The following is a 25,714-nucleotide window of genomic DNA, read 5'->3' as shown; positions in this document are numbered from 1 at the left end:
AAAAACTAGCAATGTAAGCATTTCAGCAGTGCCTGTTTACAGTTTGGCTGAAACAGTTTCAATGGCAGTCTGGGGCAAAAGTCTGCATTGCTCTCTACCTGGGGCAAAAGTCTGCATTGCTCTCTACCTCTTCCAGGGCCATCTCAAGCATGTCGGGCGCCCGGGCGCTGTGGTGCGGAGATCGCTCCAGCGCCCTCGCCCTGGTGGGCGGGCGCCGCGCACAGCACAGCACCCCCCTGCCAGTCCCGCGCCACCCAGCCTACCCCTAGAGCCGGCCCTGACCTCTTCCTAACTGAGAACTCCTGTAGGAAGCCACAGGTCCTGAAATATTCCTGCAGAAAGCCTTTTACAATGCTTATGGCTTGGTTGCACCTTAACAGATTTTTAAGTACAGTAATGATCCGGGTGGATTTTCCCTCACTCTTTTAATCAAGTTAAACAAATCTGCATCTAATACTTAGATGGGAGACTTCCAAGAAAGCCTAACCCAAGCTTTCTTTGAAGAAAAGCTGGATAAAGTTTAGCAAATAATTAATGATCACATTGTCATTTAGCTCAGCATTGCCAGTACAGACTGAGAGGAGCTCTCCAGGGTTTTCTCTTAGCCCGACTTGGAGATACAACCAGTTGTTCTCCCACTGAGCTAGGGTCCTTACCCCTTCTGAAACTTGAATTGACTTTGGGAAGAAATCCCACAATTGGCACCAATGACAAATTCCCAGTGCAACCACACCTCCAAATTAAATATTTTCTCCAAGATGGCAACAGAGAAGTAAAGGACTAACTTCCCCCCTCCTCACCTGCTTGGTTATCATTAATTATCTGTGGTTTATCAGATAATGGGGTAGTTTTAATAGGAAGATAACAAAGGATCTCCTCCCCCACCCATGGGACTCTAGTCCTGATCTGATTCAGGTCTCCTTCAAGTGGTATTAACTTCTTTTTAAAGTCCACATAAGACTTCCAGCTTCATATCTCATTTGCCCCTGCTTTTAGAGACAAAACTTAAGAATCTGATCCTTTCACATTTGAAGTTCAGTTTTGAGGGATACTAAGTGCAATACTTTTACACCTGACTTATCTCTTTTTAAAAACACACATATCCAATAGAGTATGTGATTGATTACACTGTAGTGTGTGGTGGGGGCACACTTTCTAATTCTGTGAAATAACATTTTGAATCTTTGTAAACAAGTCCCTTGTAGATTAGGGTCTCCAAATTCCCATTTGGATGCGCTGTATATATAGAGTGAGCACCAGCACTGGAATATACCTGGAATATACCTGAAATATACCTGGAATATACCTGAAATATACCTGGAATATACCTGACTGTTTCTAAATATTTAGGACTCCTGGAAATCTATCAAGCCAGCAGGCTGGCAGCAACATATGTCTCCTACAGGCAAGTGCCAGGTTGAGAAACAGTCAACTATGTGTGCGCATGCAAGCATGTAAACAGCACACTTCGACATATAATACCTTGCATCAATGTTATACACACTGCACTTGTGCAAGGCCATACATTGTATTACAACTCATTTCCCTAGCGCAAATAGAGGAGGCAGTATGGCTAACTCCATTTACCTGGGAGTAAGCCCCATGGCGTCCTCTGGTCCATGGGGTCACGAAGAGTCAGACACGACTAAACGACTAAACAACAACAACAAAGCTCCACTTAATTTAATAAGGCATGCTTCTAAACAGACATTGTTAAGGGTGCAGGATTTTCCAAATAGTTCCTCCACTCCGTGTTACTTTGCTGGCTGTTCATTCTGCTGCTGCTGCTGCTGCCCTTGGCCAGGTTCACCCCTCCTCTTATGCATTCCTTACCTATCTGCTTCCCTCCTTGTCTTCTCTTAGCAGAGAACAAACCATGTTGCCCTCCTAACCTGCTGCCTGGGGCAATACCCCAATTTTGCTCCTCTCAATATGGGCCTGTTGAATGGGCTTTTGGAGCAGACGCAAGCAACTGATCAGATATAATTAATTCACAATTAATACATAATGGAGAAAGTATTTTACAATGCATAAGATCATTTACCATAAATTTGGCAATTGGGTGTTGGTATTACTTGGTTTACATTTGATGTTGCAATAAAAAGTAAAATGATCCTGGTTACTGATAAAGGTAGACATAACATACTTTCCCCCTGGATCATAGTGTACAATAGCACTTACCTTGCCTAGAATAATTGTACTCCATACTTTTTGGCCTGGGACAAAGGCTCCTGTTCAGTCTAAATTGGAATAAATAAGATAATCCAATTGTGTAAGAATGTGAGTAGCTTGTACGATAGAATTAGTAGTTAGGTGGTGCACCTGAAATATCTGGCAAACCATTTTATATGTGCATTATTACATTTAGCAAAATGTTGCTCCCCTGAGAGTTGCTCCCATGTTGCAAATTGATGACATTTTTCCTTGTCAAAGAATAACAAATGATTTTAAAGCAGGGATTAAAGGGGAAATTGGAGGGGCCAGCTTTTGTGCCCGGTTCGTCCATACTTCGAAAATAGCTTTTGCAAATGGATTAATAATGATAACTAAATTACATAAAGCAGACAGAAGACAGGGAAGAGCTCTCAAGGACAAACGCTGGAGGCCATGAGTTTCCATAAGCACCCAATGCTGTGAATAGTTATTCCAAATGACACGAATCAATTGCTTCAACTAGAGAGCATTGTTACACAATTGCAGCTTGATTGCTCAAAAAATGCCATTCCTAGTATGCCTATAAAGAGCACTCGTTTTTAAATGACGATATATATATATATATATATATATATATATATATATATATATATATACACACACACACACACACACACACACACACACACACACTCAATAAGTTGTTTGCTATTTTTTAAAAAGATGGTGAAATATAAATCAGAAGTACTGTATATGAAAGATAAAATACAATATTGGAGTTCATATAATTTTTTATAGCAACTGCAAAATATTTAATTCTGCGGTCAACAAACAGCAACAAAACCTGCACATTTCTCTGTATAAGGTAAATTATTATCTTGTGCCTGTGAATTCTTATCCCCCACGCCCTACTTCTCAAAAGGATAACAGCAATCTATTTTGTTGTCAATTTTGTACGAGCCCCTAAAAAGCACTTTTCCCATCACATCTTTTGCCATATAAGCTTTTGCCATTGTTTGCGCATATGCAGCTCACTGTTTCCTCTGTGTTCACACACCAGCCCTTTCAGTTTTATGCCTAGGAAATCTATCTTGATGTCACCCATCCACACCAGCCCTGCTTGGTGGGATGTAGTTGTGCTGCCTGTTCTTGCCCCCTACCCTTGACTAGCCTGCTCATACAGTTCCTACTGACTTAATTTACCTTTAAAATACAGTCAAGGCAAAGCCTTGCTGAAGAGTAAACAGAGTGTCCTATGCCTGAATAAGAGTCTTCAGGAGTATGAAATACTGTAGTTGAGGGAGGACAATATGAGATAATTGGGCTCCTGTAGCCACATCCCTTTTTCCCTTTTTCCATCTGAAGTTTCTTGCTGCATGTTCTAAAATTCTAGTTTTGTGTCAGAGATTGATTGGACACTGATGAGGGGTGGCTGGATACTGATGAGTGGGCACCGGGAGAAGGGAAGTTGGAGACTGACTTGGAAGAAGGGATCGGTAATCTGGGGGAGCCTGTTACAACTGGGAGGTGAGAGTTAGAGGCAGGAGAAGTTGCAGGATTGGAGAGGGAAGAACAGATGCAGGAGGGAGAGATAGGTCAGGCTGGTATAGAGTCAAGGCTTCCATGCCTCCTCCTCCTGCCCCCATCTCTCCTGCCTCACTGTCCCCCAGGAAGAGAAGAGGATTGAAGCAGAAGGAACAAGCAGAAGCAGGTTACTTGGAGGCGGAGCCTTTGCCTGGTTGTGCACAGCTCAGGTGGGGAAGATACGTACTGTAAGCTGAGGTCAGGGACGGAGTCTCTCTGTGGCTGTAACTGCCTAGTTGGGTGCACACTTAGAAGTAGCTGAAGGACATAGGACTGTTGGGCATACCTTTCCCTAACTTGTAAGTGTACTTTTGACCATAAAGCGTTAATTCCTCACTCTGTGCATTCCTTGTCTGAGAGCTCCATGAAATTTTGTAGAGATTATGTGCTTTTTCAAAACATTGAAAAGAGGAGAAAAATAAAAGCTTAGAACATTGCCACCTTTCAATCAGTTTCAGAACCATGGACTCATTAGCGCAATTCAGAATAAACTTCCAAAATCACATTGAAAGCAAAGTAATTTTAACATTTATATGAGGAGTTAAAACCAATGGGATTTAGGCATACCAAATGTTTCTGGTTTTAACCGCCTTATCTCAGTTGGGAAGCCCATGTGAGCCCAAAGGAATATGCTTCTATCCTACTGGATCGGCCGCAAATCAATCCCCCCAAAATGCTATTGGGGTCTACAACAGCAACCACATTGGCCATTGGCCATGCTAACAGGGCTGATGAGAAGTAGATTGTGACAACATCTGAAAGGCCACTGGTTCCCCATCCCTGTGACTAGACCAGCATTCTCCATGGAAATTAGTGGGACTTACTTCCAAATAATGCATACAGTGGTACCTCGGTTTATGAACACAATTGGTTCCGGAAGTCTGTTCATAAACTGAAGCGTTCATAAACTGAAGTGAACGTTCCCATTGAAAGTAATGGAAAGTGGATTAATCCGTTCCAGGCGGGTCCGCAGAGTACTCAACCTGAAGCGTACTTAACCCGAAGCATGGGTGTAATTGGTTCCGGAAGTCTGTTCATAAACTGAAGTGTTCATAAACTGAAGCGAACTTTCCCATTGAAAGTAATGGAAAGTGAATTAATCCGTTCCAGATGGGTCCTCGGCGTTCGTAAACCGAAAATTCGTAAACCGAGGTGTTCATAAACTGAGGTTCCACTGTATATATCTCAGAAAACATAGCCCCACTGTGAGACTGGCATGAGAACTTGCAACTTCTTGCAAGTCTTGGATAACATCTTAAGAGGCTATACAGAATGCTAGAATGTGTGTTATATTAATACAAAGGAGAAAGGCAATAAACTCTCTCTCTTTCTGTTTCACAGGCTTCTGCTATAGGCCTTTGCTCGTGCATCCTGATAATCTGATTAGGAGATTTTGTTGAGCAACACTTCTTTTCCTAACACCGTGACCATGGCTGTCCTGAGAGTAAAATTCACCAAAACCAAGAGAGACAAATTGGCTCAAATCCTGTGGATCCTCAACTGGATTTCTGTGGTGTCTGGCGTAATTCTGTTCAGCCTGGGACTCTTCCTGAAGATCGAACTCAGAAAGCGAAGTGAGTTGATGGGCAAAGGGGATATTAACTCTGTCCCCAACATGCTAATATCTGTAGGGGTTGTAGCATGCATCATCAACTTTCTTGGAGGTAAAATCTGCTATGACTGCACAGACTCCAACAAATTCAACCGCTGGAAGATGTTTATGCTCCCTTATATTGTTTGCACGTTCTGCTTCACCTTCTGCATTTTGGTAGGTGCTGTCATGTGTTACACCATGAGAAATGAACTGGAGGAATCTCTGTATCTGGGGCTGAGGGACGCTATTAAGTTCTACAAGGACACAGACATTCCTGGAAGGTGCTTTTTAAAGAAAACCATTGACATATTACAAATCAGATTCCAATGCTGTGGAAACAACGGTTTCAGGGATTGGTTCGAAATTCAGTGGGTCTCAGTTCGCTATCTGGATATGGCTTCAAAGGATATTCAAGAGTAAGTAGTAAATGTAGAATATTTTTTTTTTGATGTCGTCTCAGAAAATCAGTTTTGGTTGAGCAAATGAATCTGAGTAACTGGGAAACACTAGGGAATGTCATGGTAGCCTAGAGAAAGCAATTAATTTAAGAGCAACCCAATTGAATCAGGCCAAAGGCTCATCTAGTTAAGCATCCTGTTCTTAGAGTGGCCAACCAGATGTCTATGGGAATCTCACAAGTAAGACCTGACTGGAACAGCAGTCTACCTACTTATGGTTCTCAGCGACTGATATTCAGAGGCATGCTTCCCCTAACAGTGACTAGTCTTATCTGTCATTGACTTGCTTAATCTTCTTTAAAAAAAAACCATCCAAATTTGTGTTCATCAATACATCTTGTGGAAGCACCTCCACCATTCTGCCTGGACACTGAGGTCCAGCACCGAGGGCCTTCTGGCGGTTCCCTCGTTGCAAGAAGCCAAGTTGCGGGGAACTAGGCAGAGGGCCTTCTCAGTGGTGGTGCCTGCCCTGTGGAACGCCCTCCCAACAGATGTCAAAGAGGAAAACAACTACCAGACTTTTAGAAGACATCTGAAGGCAGCCCTGTTCAGGGAGGCTTTTAATGTTTAATAGATTACTGTGTTTTATTTTTCTGTTGGAAGCCACCCAGAGTGGCTGGGGAAACCCAGCCAGATGGGCGGGGTATAAATAGTAAATTATTATTATTATTATTATTATTATTATTATTATTATTATTATTATTATTATTATTATTATTAGCCCTGTGAAGCAGCTCTTTTTTGTCTGTCCTGAATCTTCTACCATTCAGCTACACTGGATGGCTCTGAGTTCTAGTACTATATGAGAGATAACGACTTCTCCCTCTCTATGCCATGCATACTGTTAAACACTCTGTCATGCCCTCAGTCACCTTTTCTCTAAACTAAAAAGTCCCAAATGTTATAAGCTTTCCTCATAGGGGAGGTGCCCCAGCCCTTGATCGTTTTGGTTGCCCTTTTCCAGCTCTATAATATCATTTTTGAGGGGAGGCATCCAAGTTGGTAACCAGGCAGGAGTGAAGTAGAGGCATAATTACTCATGGCACACAGTGATGCTGTTAAACTAATAAAGCAAATGTATTTAAATAGGACAAATATAATTTTAAAAATAAGCGCCTAGTCTGTTGACATATAGAAATAAACAAAACCATTGTAAACTATTTAATTATCCCACTCTATTAGTCCAAGGACTTACATGGCTGCTTTCAATCTTAAAAGAGTGCTAAAAATAAATCAAAACACACACAATAAATATTCAGAAGCAGCATCGCAAACAAGGAAAAACCACATTCAGCTCAAGAGTAAAAGACCTAAAAGATAACTCAAAGGCTTGGGCAAATGAAAAGGACTTCAGTTGTTTCAAAGAGACTTTATGGTCAGCGCCAGGCTAGCCTCACTGGGGGGGGGGACTATTCTACATCCAGGCCGCTGCAATGGGGGGGGGGAGTTCTTCCCACAGTGGGCACCCACTCTACTGAAGAAGGTGGGGGAATTAAGTGAAAGCTATATGAGGAATAGCTTAACAGTTGGGCAATTTCATGCACTTCAGAAACCCAGGTCTGCACTGCTTGCGAATTGAAAGGAAATAAATTGCTTGGAAACAAACAAGCAGCCAATTCAGCTGTTTCCAAAAGTGATGTGTTTATGATCTGTTCTACTAGTTGCCTAGTTAGGGATCTTGCCACCCTATTTTGTGCCAAGCAAAGTTTCCAGAGGAATAGCTAAGCTAGTTTGTTACAGCAAAAACAACAACAACAGCAACCAAGTATTGTGGCCACTTAAAGACTAACAAATGTATTATGGCATCGGTTTTTGTGGACTACAGTCCACGTCACCAGATGCATGAAATCTGTACCTGTAACACAGGAGAAGACTGAATGCATCTGGGCAGTTAAATCCCATAGCTGCCAAGTTTTCCCTTTTCTCACGAGGAAGCCTATTCAGCATAAGGGAATTTCCCTTAAAAAAAGGGAGAACTTGGCAGCTATGGTTAAATCCCGTCAAAGGCGACACCTTTAAGTGCATTTTAAACACATTGTCCCCCCTCAAAGAATTCTGGGCACTGTAGTTTGTTAAGGATTGCTGGGCATTGTAAGGGTAAACGACAGTGCCCAGAATTCTCTGAGGGGAGGAAATGTGCCCTGAGTGTGCTTTAAAGGTGGAGTGTGGTGTGTCCACACACTAGCAAGCTGACCTATTTACTACTCTCACAATGTCTGTTTTCCACATCTGTGTTGCAGCCGCCTAAAAAGTAACGTCGATGGGAAGTTTTTGGTGGATGGAGTCCCCTTCAGTTGTTGCAACCCAAACTCACCCCGGCCCTGCATCCAGTATCAGCTAACAAACAATTCAGCTCACTACAACTATGATTTCATGACAGAAGAACTTAATATTTGGATGAGAGGATGCAGGGAAGCCCTACTGGATTATTACACTGACATCATGAGATCCATCGGTATCACTGTGCTCCTCATCTGGTTGTTTGAGGTAAAATATTACAGCGCAACTTTCAGAGCTTCTGGTTTCGCAAGTACTATGACGAATGCAGTCCTCCAGGCCTTTCTGTCTGACCCTTGAGGCTCTCCATAGGCAACGGCCCACTGGCTGGACAGTGGTGGGTGGGTGTGCATATGTAGAAACCTCTGGCGTTCACACATATCTTGAATATAGCCTCCAAGATAGGAGTCATATACATTTTTGGCTCTGTCTGGCCACATCCACCATTTTCATGCAACCCCAGAAGACTGCCCTTGAGGGAATGTAGTCCTCAGGCTGAAAAACCCATGCTATACGTTATATAGCGTCATACTGTACAGTGCAGGAATCAGGAACCTGTGCCCCTACTCAAATCTGGACTACAACTCTCATCATCTTTGACCTCTGACTGTGCTTGCAGGAGCTGATGGGAGTTGGAGTTCAACAACCCCCCAAAGGTCATAATTGTTTAATCCCCGATACAGAGAACAAGTGCTTTTTTTCTGGGTGGATGCAGGGGTACACATATCCCTAAACATTTTGTGAATCTTTGTACTTTTGTCCATTTACTGTATTTATTTTCCCTAATATGAACTATAAAATGGTGGTTTTCTTGAGTCAAAATCAGAGTACCTCTAAACATTTTTAAAGAAAAAAAGCACAGCAAAGAACAAATAGTTGAGGATGTCTGCATTATCCAGAATTTTGGTAAATACACAACAATATCCTTGTTCAATCTGTGTTGTCTTCACTAAATCAATATTACTACCGGTAGATTTTATATACATACACACACACCTATATATATATAAATTAAAAAATTGAATTGTTGGTTATATATATATATATCTGAATTGTTTGTGTGTGTTTGTGTGTGTGTGTGTGTGTAACACTGTTTATGGAGGAAATAACATGCAGTATAAAATATTAATCAGGCTTTAAAGTAGATAAGAATAAAATTCCTTAAAATCCATCACCTTGTTCTTTTTGGGGGGGAGGGAACAGGAAGTTCCAACAGCACACCTCTCCTTTTCACAGTCTCCTTTAATGTAGGGCAAATAACAAGACTGTGACAAATAAAAGCTTCTTATGTCTGATGATGCTTACAAGTAACAGTGACCTTTTGAGTCTGGGGCATCCAAAAATACCAGCAATTTTATCCCTTACTATGCTTGTTGTGAAGCTTCATCAAGCCAGAGAAGGTTCTAGCTGAAGACTAAAAGCACAACAACAGCAGCCTGGCCACTAGATAATTCCTACAATTTTCAGTTGGCATTGGGACAAAGTCTAAATTACCTCAGACTTACCATTCTGAAAACAAATAAGGGTCTCAAATGTGTGGGCCTGGGATTCATACATTCAGGTAATACACAGTAAGGTGAAACAAAAGGAGATATAATAATTTAAAATAATAATAATTTATTATTTATATGTCGCTCATCTGACTGGGTTGCCCCAGCCACTCTGGGCGGCTTCCAACAAATAAAAACACAGTAAGATATCAAACATATAGTCAAATAGTTGTTTATTTCCTTGACATCTGATGGGAGTGCGTTCCACAGAGAGGGCGCCACTACCAAGAAGGCCCTCTGCCTGATTTCTGTAGTCTCACTTCTCACAGTGAGGCTCTTGGAGCTGGATCTCAGTGTTTGGGCTGAGCAATGAAGGTGGAGACACTCCTTCAGGTGTACAGGGCTGAAACTGTATGAAAGGGATTGAGGCAGAAAATACTCAAAATCAGTGCTGTGTTTTGTTTTGCTAATTCTCAATTGGCTAGTTTGTCTTTTGAGAGGGAGGGAGGGAGGGAGGGAGGGAGAAGGAGAGAGCGAGTGAAGAAAAAGGAATATTGGAGGGCCATTGTGGGGGTCCTGGGAGAGAATGGAATATAATAAACTGCTTCATACCATATGCTTCATCTAGCTCACTATTGTCTACACAATAGAGCCAGTTAGGTGTAGTGGTTAAGAGCAGTAGACTCATAACCTGGTGAACCGGGTTCGCTTCCCCGCTCCTCCACATGCAGCTGCTGGGTGACCTTGGGCTAGTCACACTTCTCTCTGAAGTCTCTCAGCCCCACTGACCTCACAGAGTGTTTGTTGTGGGGGAGGAAGGGAAAGGAGAATGTTAGCCGATTTGAGACTCCTTCAGGTAGTGATAAAGCGGGATATCAAATCCAAACACTTCTTCTTCTACACTGACTTGGTTGTGGACCTCTAGGATTTCAAACAGTGTTCCTTTCTGGCTTTATCTGGACATGTTGGGGATTGAACCTGGTAACTTCTGCATGCAAAGCAGATGCTCTGTCATTGAGCCATAGCCCACCCTTGATGTAAGATAAAGCATGACACCACCTAGCTGCGCTGGTAGCATGCTTCACTTGAAATCCTCATCTTTTGTGTACAGTATAATAAAATTTGAGAAAGCCAAGAGATTCATTGCTAAAATATTCCATTAAGCCTAACATTAAAACATTAATACTAAATAATTTAAATGCAAATAATAATAATAATAAAGGAAATGCAAAACTAAGCAATTCCAGTTCCCAGTGGTCATAACAGTATTCTTAATAAGGGTTTCTCCCCCCCCCCTTGGTTAATGGTTTGTGATGTTAATTTGGTTCTTTCTCTCTCTCTAGCTGTCTGTACTTACTGGGGTTCGTTACCTTCAAACGGCAATGAGGAATGTTCTCCTCCTGGGTGATCCGCAGTGTGACTCAGATGGCTGGTTGCTTGAGAACAGCTTTGTAGAAACTGCCAAAAACAACATCAACATCATTAAGAACCTTGGCAAGGCTAATCAGATATCAACGGTTTCAGGGAATGACCCTAACATGGATGTTAAAACTGCAAATCACTGTCCAGAGAATGTTCCAACAAAATCAATCCCCACAGCTTAACTGGATGCAGCACTCAAGACTTCTAATATGGTTTGGCAGCATCACAGTCACTACTGTGGATTTTTACTGTGAATTTTTCCCCACAAGTGAGAATAAAACCAGAATCCAAAGAATGGAATCAGTAAATCACATCCTGGTAACAGGACAAAACATGAGGACTTCAGGCAGAGGGTAGAACTTCAACGTGCTTACCCAGTTTCTGAATCTACAGTGTTACCTAGTTTTGCACAGCTCTTCTACAATGCACATAGAATGCTGGTTTGGAATTTGCAATGTTTCCCCCCTTCTTTTACTCTCAATATGTTGTGCCCAGTGTTCATGAAATGTGAACACCAGGAAGATAACTACAGTACATTGCTGTATGAAACAGACTGAACACCATATAGCTTTAGGAGTGGTGGGTTTTTTAATCATTTATCGCTCAGTCTTTTTGTAGGTCAAGTAGTTCCTATATTTTGCAGTGACTGTACCTGCCTAAAGCACAGCTTTCTAAAATTCGCAAGTCCACTTTCTGCACTCCCATCACAAAAAAGCTTGTTATATCATCTGAATATATTTTATCTTAATGTGATAGAAGTATATTCATTCACTTAACTGCTGTAAGGCTGCCTTAACTGAATGCAATTTATTGTCACTGTAAGTTTATAACTTAAAGAAACATGTTTGAAGCGTTTAACTCATAATTTGAAAGCAAATCATTCAGGGCAGTTAAAGATTTGCATTCTGAGATAGGGCTCCCTCATAAAGGTCCTAAACTAAAGTGAATAAAGGTTGGCCTCAAATCCCAAGTGAATAATGAAGTTAGAGAGAGAGAAAGAAGGTTCCATGAACAGAAATGAAACCACAGTGGACCTTACAATATAGAATTTAGCATACACTAAAATATGTGAATGTTGTGAGTAACAACTAGCAGATAGCAACTTTGCAGTATGTAATTCAGAACTAGACATCAAATAAAACATTTTCAAGTCTTTATAGATATTTACTGGCAATGGTGACTAAGTGAATAAAAAATTCAATGCTTTTCTTTCTAGAAAAATAGGTGCCAGTACTCACCATGAAGTTGTTACAGTGAGTGCCACACATTTTAACAACAATAAAAGATGTACCAGTACTGCATACCCTTGAGTACCCCCTGTGGAAACACTGGTTACGCTGATAGGTACCAGTAGCTCATAATTTAAATTTTGAAAATATGTGAATGCATTAATATTTCACTCTGCTTTTTTCAAAAAAATCCCAGAAGTTACAGAATTAAAAATATTTATATCTATTTATCTATTAGTATAGTTTTTGTAAATATAATGTTTGGTTTGCACTTGGAAAGGGTGAAAATGTCCAAATAAAATTAATCCATTTAAATTACATGAAAGTGTTTGGGTGTCCATTCATTCTTCTACAACAATACTAGGAGAAATTCCACCCCGCTTCCTCCTGCACAAGGGGCCATCATGATAATTTAGTCTGATTTTCTCCCAATTTTCTCAGTAGCAAATTGTGCAGTAAGGAGAAAATGTATTCCTTATTAGACATGTGACCTACCTATAATTCGTTGAAGAATGGCACCTGCGGCTCAACCACTTTTGCAATTCACAAGCTCTAGGGAGGAGAGTTGGGGTCAAGAGCAGTTTCTCTGGACATATTTGGATTACTACCGGTAGTAGTCACCTCAGATAATTGACCTCAGGAGGTGTTGAAATCACCATTTCAGTTGATGGTGAACCAATATTTTTATGGCAACTTAATTGTGCTTAATGCTACATACATGATTACATGAATCAAGTGATTAGACGCAACTCCTCCTGCCGTGGAGCCAGGCTCTGATGAAGGAGCCTGCTGTGGGGGTGCCTGTTTGTGCCCTTTCAAAATTGTGCCCATGACACCCCCCATGCTACGCCTCTGCGCCACAGTGGTACCTATTTATCTACTTGCACTGGCATGCTTTTGAACTGCTAGGTTAGCAATAACCCTTCAAATTCATCAGCATGAATGTCAGATTTTCTTTCATGAGCCCAGTTGCAGACTTGCAGAGACCCTTTTTGTAGCTTTGACTGCATCACTCATTTGGAAACAGCCAAGTCCTCTTCCTATTCTTTCTTTGGTGGATGGGTGGGTTGGTAAGTTACCTAGACAGAGATTTTGTGGGCCTTATCTCTCTATCTATCATCTATTTATTTATTTAATTTGTATGCTGCCTTCTTCTGAAGATCATCGGGCAGTTCACAGCATAAAAATGAGAACACAAAATACAGAAAGCAAAAACAAAGCACCAACTCTCCTCCCACAACACATTTAAAAGGTCATAGACCAGGCATCCCCAAACTTCGGCCTTCCAGATGTTTTGGACTACAATTCCCATCTTCTCCAACCACTGGTCCCGTTAGCTAGGGATCATGGGAGATGTAGGCCAAAACATCTGGAGGGCCACAGTTTGGGGGTGCCTGTCATAGACAGTTTAATCAGCCCTGTCTATAGAAACCAGCCCTGGTTATAGAAAAATGTTTTCATCAGGCACCTAAAGATATGTAATAAAGACACCAGATAAACCTCCTTGGGGTGAGCATTCCACAAGCAGGGAGCCACTGCAGAAAAGGTCTGTTCTCATGTCGCTGCCCTCTGGACCTCTCATGGAGTAGGCACATGAAGAAGGGCCTCGGAGGGTCCATTCAAGTCATGCATAGAAAGTCATGCAAGCCTCACATGTTCTCAAGCTCTTAAAAGAAGAAGTGTTTGGATTTGATATCCCACTTTATCACTACCCGAAGGAGTCTCAAAGCGGCTAACAATCTCCTTTCCCTTCCTCCCCCACAACAGACACTCTGTGAGGTGAGTGGGGCTGAGAGACTTCAGAGAAGTGTGACCAGCCCAAGGTCACCCAGCAGCTGCATGTGGAGGAGCGGGAAAGCAAACCCAGTTCCCCAGAGTATGAGTCTACCGCTCTTAACCACTACACCACACTGGCAGTGGCACCACCACACTGGCACCACCAACCAGCCGGTTCTTGTTATAAATATGTGCAGTAAGCAATAGTCACCCAGAAATGAAACTAGACAGGCAGAGACGTGGCAAGGCTTTCAAAAAGGCTTCGTGTTTAGAAAAAGTGGACACTCAAGCAGCAACACTTGTTTAAAATTGAGGGGACCAGTAACTTGGGAGAGATATGGCAGGCATATTCCTTAGAAACTTTGGCAGAAAATATTCCAACCCAGAATGGTCTCAGCATTGCTTGTAGGATGACACCCCTAATGGTGATTTCTCTTTCTTCTTTCTCATACACTTTTGTTTAGTATCTCCTAAGTGCTCCTGTACCACCAAGATTATCATGACAGGTTGGAAACCATGGATGTAAGTAAACATCTAGCCTTAGGGTAGGCAGCGTGCAGCCCATAGCCATTTTCTATTGGTCTATTAACCTAGAGCTTGCTGGAATTCTCACAAATAAGGGTGACCCAGCAAGGCATATCACTTAAGTAAGAGTATATAACCAGGATCACTTAACGCGGATTAATTAAGCTTTAACTGTTAAGTAATCTTTCGTTTTCTTTTTTAAAATGTAAAATGAGCAAGTCAGCCTTTCCTAGTGCACCAGTACAATGATACTTCCAACATTTTCCAGAGTTTAGAAATATTTGTGTTCCAAGCAAGGAAAACTAACTCAAATAGCAGCACAGTCCTTATTCGAATTCTCATTAGAGAAGTCACAGATGGCATTAGCAAGGCAAGTCTCTAAGCTGCAGCATCTGCTCAGATACAGAAATAAATACGATTTGTTGTAGACTTCTGCTCCTATTTATCATCAATGCTCCTATTTATCATCAATGTGTAAGCCAATCAGAAATAGGACAAGCAACTTTTTTTAAAAAAACAACAACAACCTTGCCATACATGGAAATAGATCCACTGCATTACCTATATAAGAACCAACGCAAGATCCACTCACTTGACAGTTATATAGATCACATATACTTACTCTATATGATGATATATAGCTGAAATGTGAACCACTGCCTTCTCTTAAAATATTGTGACCTGTGATTAGCTAATGCCTCTCTGTAGTTTTTGTTATGTTATGGCAGTTTCACACACAGTTTCATAATTTCTTGTGCCACTAAGCAATGAAAATGTTACATCGATTCTTTTTGTGGGATGGGGAAGAGTTCATGTATCAGCTATTTGGGAAACACTGAGTTAGTGCTTAAAACTCTTGTTATAACAGGTCACCAGTATGTACCAGTCACAGGTATTGCTTACATAGCTGTTTATATGACAGATTAGGGTTTGTTTGTTTTTTAAGGAAGACACATAGGTGTAATTTCTGGTTAAAATGTTGGCCATATCGCTCTGCCTGGTTGATACACTTCAGCATTGTGGCAAAAGGTGGCATTAAAATATTGGCTGATAATTTCTTAACTCTTGTCTCTTCATTTTCCTTACTGAATATCATCCATTACAGTTGTCTAGAAACGTAACATTTTGAAATGGAAGTCCACAAGGTATGAGAAGTTACTTTATTTCCTTTTTAAATATACAGATACAAGATATTTTAAAAGGACAAGAACATTATACAAGGCTCAAATTTACATTTTTGCAATTAAAGGATAACAATATATGCATGTATGTAAATAAAACTCCATTCACGGTCCTTATGATTCCTGTCAGGGGCATTAGCACTGTGTGTTCACTAAATACAAATAATCCTCACAGTGAGCTAAACTGCATAGTAATTAATGAAACTAAAAATGACCATTCACTCTCATCTGTGCATGAGCTTATTTGCTATAAAAGTAAAAACACGTGAGAACAGAAGTTAGTTTGTTCATTTTGCCTCCGATTTTTCTCAAGTCAGCTTATTAAAAATAATCAGAGTAAACTGAACAAAAAACCTGAACACTGGAGTAAGCACTGTTCAGCTATATTCCTATATGTGTATCCTTAGCTGGGTATGAAATTGCACACAAACATCAACTGCCTGCATTATTCCTCAATCTGATCAGACAGCAGGGCTTGACTGCACAGGACCCAATCAAGGAAGCTAGAATCCCAGTTACTGGTTGATCAGCAAGAAAAGGAGTCACACATTTTGGATCCCCTACGTTCCTCTCCCCTCTGCTTATGGGTGAACGTTTGGCTTCCTTTAAGTGACTAAGGATGTTCACCTCTAGCTGCTGTGGTTGTACACTGTTGAATTCAGCAAAAAGCAATGTTCACATGCAACTGAATTAAAAACTAATCTTCCTGAGTACAATCCAGCCAATGTTAAGCATTTTAAAGTGTGATTTCCTATTTCAAAATCAAGAATGCACCTAACTTTCTAACGGAACCAATGGAACTCAGGTGCTGCCGGAATCATGCTCATTGTTTTCAAGAACCAATCCATTGTTTGAGAACTTCGCAGTGAAATCAGCTCTCACATTCTCCTCTTTGGACATCTCTTTACAAGCCTCTCTTTGCAATTACCATGCTGAATGAGGGATCTTGCTACATCACTATTTTTGATTGGGAGAGGAGAAGTGATTCTTCCATGTGTGAGAACCACCCACCCCAGGGAAAATAGAGCAGGGTGTCCAAATCAGGGTGAGAGCCTCCTGCACTAACGCAGAGCTACCACTGAGGACATGCTAAATCTACAGTGGCAAGGCAAGTCCAAGCATAGTTCCCCTTTTAAATCCAAAGTATAATAGTATGAGCAAATGGATATATAATCAAAACATATCACAGTAGAGTGGACATGACCAAGACACCATGAACACTATCTAATCTCTTCTTACCATGCAGCGCTTCTGGAACATTTTGCAGTAATCTCAGCACACATGTTTTTGCAACGACTGTTTCCCCCCCTCTATAACCAGCGTAAATTTCTGTTTGGAATTTTCCAAAATGATGTTTATGTGCAGAGTTTTTAATACCCAGAAAACTATCCAAGAAAACAACAAGATCTTCATGGCAATACTCTGGACACTATTTGAAATGCACAAGGAAACTTAAGTGGATAAGCAAACAAAGATTTTGAAGAAATTATCTAGGTACCAAAACATAATTAAAAAGTCTAACTCACTGTAGTTCAGAAGCAGACAGTGGGGTGGGGCAGTGGTGCTTACTTTACCACTCGGCAGTGAAGTCTCTGCTGCTGACCAGGAGGGAAATTGGGAAGGGCAAGGCAATAGGAAGATCAGTGTGGTGTAAATGCCACAGTGGCTCTGCCACTGCATCTGCACAGTGCTGACCTCCATGCTTCCTTGCCCCTCCCACTCCCGGAGAGGCAGCAGAGACTCCATTGCCAGGATGTCAGGTAAGTGTGGCTGCCTTGGCTCCACCACCCACTACCCTATAAACAGTGATAACTCATCAGTGCACTAATTAGGATTTATACAATATGAAATGTGAAATTCTATCTTTGGATTCTACTGTCTGTCATGTCTTCTTTCTTTGCCAAATGGAGATGGGTGTTGTTGTTTTTCAAATACTCGGAACATTTATTTTCTCACACACAAACCCACACATTTTCTTATCTTCACTCTTAAAATCTTAAATATACACAAAAGACCCCCAAAAGAAAGTAGGAAGGCTAGAGTACACAAATAAAATGCACCATCAGGATAATTTAACTTTTAAGACAAAAAAAGAATGATTCCTTGAAGGGGATAGTTACAAAAGGCTTATTGGGAAAAGTTTTTCCTCTCTCATCACTATGTCCCTCTGACATAGTTATGGCTATAATCAATATACAAGGAAGATGTGACTACAACATTTCAATATCAACTTCTATAAATGGGGCACCCTCGAGAGCTACTGAAAACAACTTGTTTGTGGAATCAGCATGCTGAAACCAGACAACATGCAGTCACTGATGTCTCCACAGAACCAAAAACATAAAACTGAATGAAAAGCCCTTTGCACATATGCTGAACTATTTTCCATTTTTTACTTAATTGTTCCTATTAACCTCTAAGATGGTGTTAGTAGCTGCTTGAGAGCAGGTGCTCATTTAAATGGCTTCTTTTGCTGCAGTCTGGGGCCTATGATGGTCCACAGTAAGAAAGGTTGCCATGGGGAACATCTGGCTACCCATGGGAGCAGGTAGCCAAACTCCTGGGCTGCAATGCTGGAGAGCACAACAACTATAGTTACAAGGTGCTCATCTGGCTATGCATTAAAGCTAACTGGAAGCTTTTGTGGTGATTTAATGAGTGAACGGGTGCTCACAAGTCTCAAAGCATTTTCAGTAACTTCTAAAATCCCCCCTGTGCCCTTTTTACCTGCGCTGCTCCATCCTCACATGGTTCCTATGGATTACTAGATGCCTGTTATCACAGACCACTGCAGTCACAGGGCGTGGCTACTCTGAGTGCTGCTAATCTGGAGGAGGAAGCCAGATGCAGAGTTGTGGAAGGAAGGATTAAATAGGTTTAAGTACATTGTTCTCATATTCAGATGTAGTGGAGTCATTTAAGTAATTAGCAGTTCTATTCTGAACTGCTGCTGATATACACGAAGGGAAATATTATCTGATCCTTTCATCAAAAGATGACAGGCGGAAAATTGAAGCACCTAAATTAGTCCTATGAAAAGCAGACTCCGGCGGAAAAGTAATTCCCCCGAAGACATCCACTGACCAACCCGCTTCTACAGAACCCAGCAATTTCTGGTTCTGATCAATCAGTAATCACACTGAGAGGTTGTGTGCATGCGTATTTCTCTAAGCAAAGTTGACCCACCAAAAACTGTTTCGTTTAGTGGGCTAGGGATTTCTCCTCAAAATAAGCATCTTATTATTTCATGTGTAAATTTTAAAGAGACTCAGTCATAGGAAACCAGCAGAGTCTGACACTCAGAGCAGGTGCCAGTTGAATCCAAAGAAGATCTGATTAGTTTCCTGGCTTCGAGCAATCTCTTCTATGATGCAGTGTTGCTGCCAGAGCAAGTGGAGTTTCCTGTACCTTTCATGACACAAATGCAGAGGGTTGCCTCGCCTTTGGAAGAGAAACAAGAAGAATGTACACATTAGGGTTTGAGAAAACCGTAAGTGGCAAGCACTTTAACTTTGCTTTATTCTGACATATTTAGGTTGGTGTATGTACAACATGCTAGCTACTAACAGTGAATAATCATGGCTAACTCGCAAAGAAATGCATTTATGGCTAGTCACCAGTCTCACCAAAGGGCATTTGCTAGCAACAAAAGCCTCTGTTGTTAAGCAGTCAAACAACTAGTTACTGGCATTGTAAATGCATGTTTACTGGTATGTTGAAAAGGATAAGAAAAGTCAGAAGGCATCCAAACAGTTACTTAAAAATACCAAGAGAAGGTTATTTGCCAGATTTTTAGCATCAGATAATTGTAGTCAAAAAGCATACCGGTAACATAAAAAGCAGCAAAGTGAAATTTCCTAGGCAACAGAGCAAAGCATCTACTTACGCCAGATTTGGGTCTGTTTCTCCATATTCATCTAGATATGGTGCAGGATAGAAAGAGCCTCTGGTTTTCCCTCCTATTAAGATAACTTTGCAATCCCTGATTCTGAAGGAGAAACAGCTATGTTAAAGAGAAAGTCCACAAGATGGCAGTGGTCTCAGTACACCATTCACTTTGAAGAATATGTAAACACAGTAAATAGTGTTGCCTATTTAAAGCCTGATATTTCCAACATAGCTGTATCCTTGGCAGTGACCAGAGGAGGAATGACCGCTGGGAGGAGCACAGAGAGAAGAAACACCATGGTGCATCTCCACAGACACATTCATCTGCCCCAGCTGCAACAAAACATGTCTCTCCTATATCGGTCTTTACAGACACAGCAGGCGCTGTCTCCTGAGACAGACAGACAGACGCCAACAACATCCTTTCTGGGAAGGTGAGAAAATGAACCAGCTACTCAACTCTCTGAATTTGTATGTGTGAACGGTAGGATGCTGAGCTACTATGACCAGATCAGGCTATTTGCAATTATAGCACAAAAAACATTTCTGCCCTTAATGAGCAGCTCTGGGCTATAGTGTAAGGAATTAAAAAGAAACAGAGACCTCTGTAGTCAGCCCACATTTTATGATTCTGGTTAAGATGATCTGATCCTAAAGAGAAAGAAATTCCCAAGTATCACCAGTTCTAGTACAGTATTTTAAATTGTATTACGGGAAATAAACAAGCTAAAACCAGTGTTCATCTCTTCCTATCTAAGTACAGTCTACTGTACCTTGGTTGTCAAACGCCTTGGTACTCATACATTTTGGCTCCTGGACGTAAGTGTTCTGGTTTTTTAACGTTCTTTGGAAACCAACGACATAGCTTCTGCAACTTCCGATTGAGTGCAGGAAGCTCCTGCAACCAATCAGAAGCTGTGCCTTGGTTTTTGAACGGTTCCCGGAACGGATTAAGTTCGACAACCAAGGTACGACTGTAATGTTCTTGTGATAGTCTAAAAGAAAAATCTGCATGCCATTTGGCACATCAACAGCCAATCCTTCTGATTAATTTCAATTAATTTCTAATCTGTTACCTACTTGAGAAAAATGCACACTCCAGCACCGCAATGGACAGCATGCGAAGTGCAGGCTCCCAGCTCCTCCCCATTCACCAGCTCCTGACAGCAGGTATTTTCAGAGCATAGCATAGCCCCACAGAACAAGCACAACACAGGGTGCTTGGTTTCATCATCAGAGGATCGAGGGCATCTGAAAAGGTAAAGTTAACTGGAGAATGACATTTGGAACACAGAGGGAGATTAGAAAACAAAAATGTGAGAAGGACACTATTTGTCAAGACGGCTTGTGAACAAAAACCTGCTTCATTGCTAACTTTCATTTTATCAGGCCTTCTTTAGAAACGTGATGATAAAACATCCTTTTTTCTAACTGGATGCCTTCAGATGTACACTAGCTGATGTACAGAAAAACTAGCTAGGCTGATTCTGAAAAGCCCCTTCCGCCGTTGGAGGGGGAGTTGTGGGCGCCATGAGGTCCTCACGTGCTGGGGATGCCATTCCCTCCAGCCCACTGGCTGGCTCCCAGACGGGCGCTCCCTTGGCGCGTCCAATCCAGACGTTCCAAGGAGGCATGGCTCACCGATTTAAGCGAGCGCGGCCGGGAGTCTGTCTCTCTTTCTTGGACTCCCCCAGCCGCTTCGTTTTCCTGCTCTTTATGCAAGGCTCTCCTTTTGACATTGCGGGCTGGAGTTGGATATAGACGGTTAGATCCAATGCCTAAGCTAATACCTCTCTACACCCGTAATCAATAAAGTTGTGGCCTTTTATGCCCATTAACCTTATGCAATGTGTCCTGTGTCTTTATTTATTCCGGGAGGGCTCGGGGTATCGCCACACAACTAGTACGCCATTCAAATTAAAATACAGTTTTATGCTTCAAAGTTCCTTCCAATGGTTCTGAATGCTGAAGGAGGCGTGGGTTAGGTTCAGATGGAATGCAAAACCATAGCTCGTTCTAATGTCTGAGCCCAATGGGAACGGAAGTTGTAATCATGTAATTTATGTTTTTACACTGTTCACCACTTAAGAGATTTAAAAAATATTAAGTGGCTTATAAATTATTTTAAATAAAATAAATAATTCACTTCAGAAATGTTGTGATGGCAAGTGAGAATTCCAATGCACTTTGCAAATTCTGAACATAACAAAATAACAGTATTTCACAATTTTAACCATTTTGTTAGTCAGTATGACCTGTTACTACTTCAGTGGTAATATAATATCTCCTTCTCCTAAAATGAAAATTGTATTATCTACAGCTAAAAGGAACCAGTGCTTCCAAACCATTGGTTTTATACACAATTTTTTTGCAATACCATTTGCACAATCAAATTGTGCTGCTTTTTCATTTTTTTTAAAGGCTACATATGTCTACTCAGTGCTTGTTTTCTAAAAAAAATGTTTAGGGGTACTGTCATTTTCCTACTCATATTGAAATACTGCCCCTCAATGAGGCCAAATTTAGATTCACAAAATGTTTAGGGGTATACGTACCCCTGCATCCACCCAGAAAAAAAGCACAGTACCTTAAAATTATTCTCTTGGCACAATTATACAACATATTGCTTAGACAGAACACAGTTTCATGAAGAACAAATTTGGAAAAAGTCACAAAAGAAACTTCTAATTCTCACCTAAACTGAGAGCCTTTATTGAGAAGGCAACTGTAGTCTTCTGGAAGGTCTACCAATTTATTTCTTTTTCTTGGGTACCTAGTTAATTCAAGAAGAATTACGATACTCCAGGATACAAAAGCACATGAAAGAAACAGCTACCAAGTATTCTTCTGATGAATTTTAAAACGATCACATTTCATCCAAAATTTGCATTGGCTGATGACACAAAGACAGCTATGATCTCTACAGTAGGAGCTTGCAAGTGATAGTTATACCTTGCTATAGGGAATTCAGCCTATGAGTAAGCAGTCTAGGAAAAATATATTGCAGAGGCCAGGCCAGGATTAGCACTCTGGTTCACTGTGTGTTCTGTTTGACCTGTTGCTTGCTTTCCCCTCTGTTTCCAATAAAGTTTCACAATTGGGCTGATTGGATCAGTGTGTGACTGCCACGTGCCTAGATCACTTTGGGTCACATGCTATTACAAGTCTAGGGCCAGAGTGGTAAAGCCAGGAATTTGCCATATTCCCAAGGAGAAACAGAAGGCTAGAAAGCTGGCGTTACACTCTGCGTAACTGCAAGAAATTGGCTGGAGGCACGAGGCATACTGGTGCAAGCTTTAAGTTCGCTGGGTGTTTCCCGTTTTCCCCCTTGTTTCTAGGGCTGTACATGACTGAAAGCGGGGTGGTGGCAGCAACTACCAGATAACAAGAACCAACCGGCAGCACTGCAGGGATGTTGTGCAGCAGCTGGGCAAGGAAGGTGGCTTGAGAAGCTGTCCTGAGCACCCACCTTCTCCACACATGCAGCTGGCGTTCGTATCAGAGCAGAAATATTATGGGAGTTTGGTTATCTACTCCCAATTTCTGTATTTACCCAAGAGCAGATGTTTGGGGGAACAATATATCTAAAAGCAAAGGGGCAAGGGGCACTGATGAAAACACACCGCTAAATATTAAAATACAACCAAGACTGCTGTTTCAGGAAAAAGGAAGAAGTAAAACTGACCTTATTCCCATACTTTTCCCCTTCAGAAAGCTGAGTACAGCAGGATCCACACACCACCTGCATGTGAAATTCTCCATCAGGACAATAATATATTGCAGTACTGTCCATCGCTAGCTTGGTCCCCAAAACTACCAGTTAAATTGATGTTTTGCTACTCTTACTCATAACTGGAATCATTCCCTCTCCTGCCCTGGAGTGGTGAATAAATCCTGTCACAGATTTCTGAAGGCTAGCCTTTGATTTTCAAGGCTGGTACTTCAGTTCGGCACACTGGGTGCCCACAAAGATTTTGGGTTGGCATGACTGCCAGCAACCCTCAAAAGGTGTTTGCTTTTCCTAAGGCCATAAACAAAGGCAGAACCACCTCCCTTGATGCAAAGGTGTTCAGATAACAAATAAGAACCAGGCACTTAAAGAAAACTAAGTTTTGCTTAACTCATATTTAGCACAGTTAAGTAAGCTGAAATATGTTAGGCTGCCTGTATTTAGGTTATGCCTGTTCTACCCTGAAAGACACATCAACACACTCTGTATCCTCACAGCCCATCCCCATCACATTTCTGGGTCTGTCCTTTTACCACAGTGCAACTTTGCAAACTTGTTCCAAGTCTTCTGGATCAACAGACACTTTCATATGGCTTACCTATGATCACAACACACAGTGGCCTAAGTTGTGCAATGATGGTGGCTAAATGATCCCACTTTGAGGCAGGGGATTAGATTAGATCAGCCTTTGCCAACTTGGTTCCCCACTGGACATCCTGAACTATAACTCCCACCACCCCTCTGAGGGCTAAGACTGGTGGGAGTTGTAGTCCAAAACATCCAGAGGGCACCAAGTTGACAAAGGCTGGACTAGACAGTCTCAATTCCATTGCACTCTATGGTTTCCAGACCACTGTTTCTCACCCATTCAACAGTTTCTGGATGCTGGGACAATCTTATGCTCTATGTGAGAACCTGAAAAAACGCACATATTGTTCTCCCAACAGCAGTCATACCTCTGGAGCAAGGGCTCTATAGTAGTCCAATATTCTTGGAAAAGCAAGAACAGATTCGTGGGTAGAGACAAGTATCCACAAAGTGCCTTGAATTGGCCTTCTTCTGAAACTGCAAAGGAAAAAGACGTTAGACGTACCTTCAAATACAGCAACTAGCATTAAAAAATCTTTTTTTCTGTTAAAAGTGAATACTCGGTGCAGATTTAGAAAGTAAAAATGTATCAGATGAAGACAATAGCCAGTTTGGAATGACAGCCGGTAACTACTTCGGAGAAGACTCTTGCTGCTGTGGAGGGAATGTACGTAATCACACTGAAAGCTATCAGTTATTTTTCTCTGTAAGTCAATGTGAACTGTTGTTGTGAATGCGCAAATTGTAACTTCCTCCCCATGTTAAGGAAGACTACAGTTGCCTCTGTGTGGGAATATGTGGGAGCAAATTACTTTGGGGGTACCCCTACTCTTTGTTGGATGTGAATTTCTTAGTGCTGATGTGCCCGTTATGGAAGAGTAGATTTAGACTGAAGGTTTGGGAAGAAAGCACTTTGTATGAGAGAAGCAGTGGGAGTGTGGCCAGGAAAATCTTGTGCCACTGGGGTTAAAGGTATTACAGTCCAGAGCATTTTAGGCTTTATAGGTCAACATCAACACCTTGAATTGGGCCTGGAAACTAACTGGCAGTCAGGATTGGTGTCATACGCTCAAACAGTCTTGCCCCGGTGACCAATGTTAAACTAGAGATTATTTACGGACAAAGATAGATAGATAGCTAGATAGACACACACACACACACACACACACACACACACACACACTTTTTGGCAACCATTTTGTAGTGGCTGATGCTGTTCAGCACATTTTTAGTCTGGTGTTACTTTGGTGTGCTGAGATTACCATGCTCTGCTACTTACCCGATGAAAGTTCTTCTGGTGGAGGCACTCCCAGCAAATAGTGGAAAAACAACGCAGCACAACGGAGGTAGGGCATGATGGCCTTCTTAATGCAATCCCACAAATACCAGCCTGCAACTGTTTGGCTATAACAACTGCAATAAAGATTTGAATTTGTGAATTTAGTGTCTTAGGTTGTCAACAATATTTAATTTATTCATTAAAATTCTATCCCGCACTTCCTCCCAAAGGAGTGCAGGGTGGCAACCAAGCAGAGAAACAATACAATTAAAAAACAAAGTGAAAAACATTAAGTACTGTACATCTAAAAACATAGAAAGAAGAGTCACATATTCTTCCTAACTAATGTTTTCAAGGTTAGTTAGGAAGAATATGTGACTCTTCTTTCTATGTCTCAGTTGATGGGCAGGTGACAGCGCACCTCTTCCTCCCCACTTCTTCTTCAAACTTCTGTGGTTCGAAGGAGAAATGGGATGGTGGTCTGAAAGCCATTTGTAAACATCCCTGCTCAATGATGTTTACAAGGCACTGTTTGAAAA

The 25,714-nt window shown here is 41.4% G+C and overlaps 2 protein-coding genes across 3 annotated transcripts in view; one reads left to right on the top strand and one right to left on the bottom strand.

Annotated features, from left to right (window-relative positions):
- Positions 1–5,116: 5,116 nt before the first annotated feature.
- Positions 5,117–11,161, top strand: LOC118075452 (photoreceptor outer segment membrane glycoprotein 2). The gene is made up of 3 exons (XM_035097436.3): positions 5,117–5,748; positions 8,031–8,277; positions 10,901–11,161. The coding sequence occupies exons 1-3, from the start codon at positions 5,168–5,170 to the stop codon at positions 11,159–11,161; spliced, it is 1,089 nt and encodes a 362-aa protein (XP_034953327.1). The 5' UTR covers positions 5,117–5,167.
- A 4,494-nt stretch (positions 11,162–15,655) lies between these two features.
- Positions 15,656–25,714, bottom strand: part of UBR1 (ubiquitin protein ligase E3 component n-recognin 1) — a 63,089-nt gene continuing 53,030 nt past the window's right edge. For both annotated transcript variants that reach the window (XM_035112504.3, XM_035112513.3), the window contains exons 41-47: positions 25,176–25,309; positions 24,265–24,373; positions 23,264–23,320; positions 22,274–22,351; positions 20,659–20,829; positions 19,577–19,678; positions 15,656–19,131 (exon numbers count right to left, since the gene is read on the bottom strand). In XM_035112504.3, coding sequence (XP_034968395.3) covers positions 18,990–19,131; positions 19,577–19,678; positions 20,659–20,829; positions 22,274–22,351; positions 23,264–23,320; positions 24,265–24,373; positions 25,176–25,309 — 793 coding nt within the window. In that variant the 3' untranslated portion in view covers positions 15,656–18,989. The remainder of the gene's footprint in view (positions 19,132–19,576; positions 19,679–20,658; positions 20,830–22,273; positions 22,352–23,263; positions 23,321–24,264; positions 24,374–25,175; positions 25,310–25,714) is intronic.

This window comes from Zootoca vivipara, chromosome 1, assembly GCF_965207765.1.
Source record: "Zootoca vivipara chromosome 1, rZooViv2.hap1.1, whole genome shotgun sequence".
Taxonomy (NCBI): domain Eukaryota; kingdom Metazoa; phylum Chordata; class Lepidosauria; order Squamata; family Lacertidae; genus Zootoca; species Zootoca vivipara.
The sequence above is the reverse complement of the archived record's forward strand: the minus strand, read 5'-3'. Positions and strand labels throughout refer to the sequence as shown.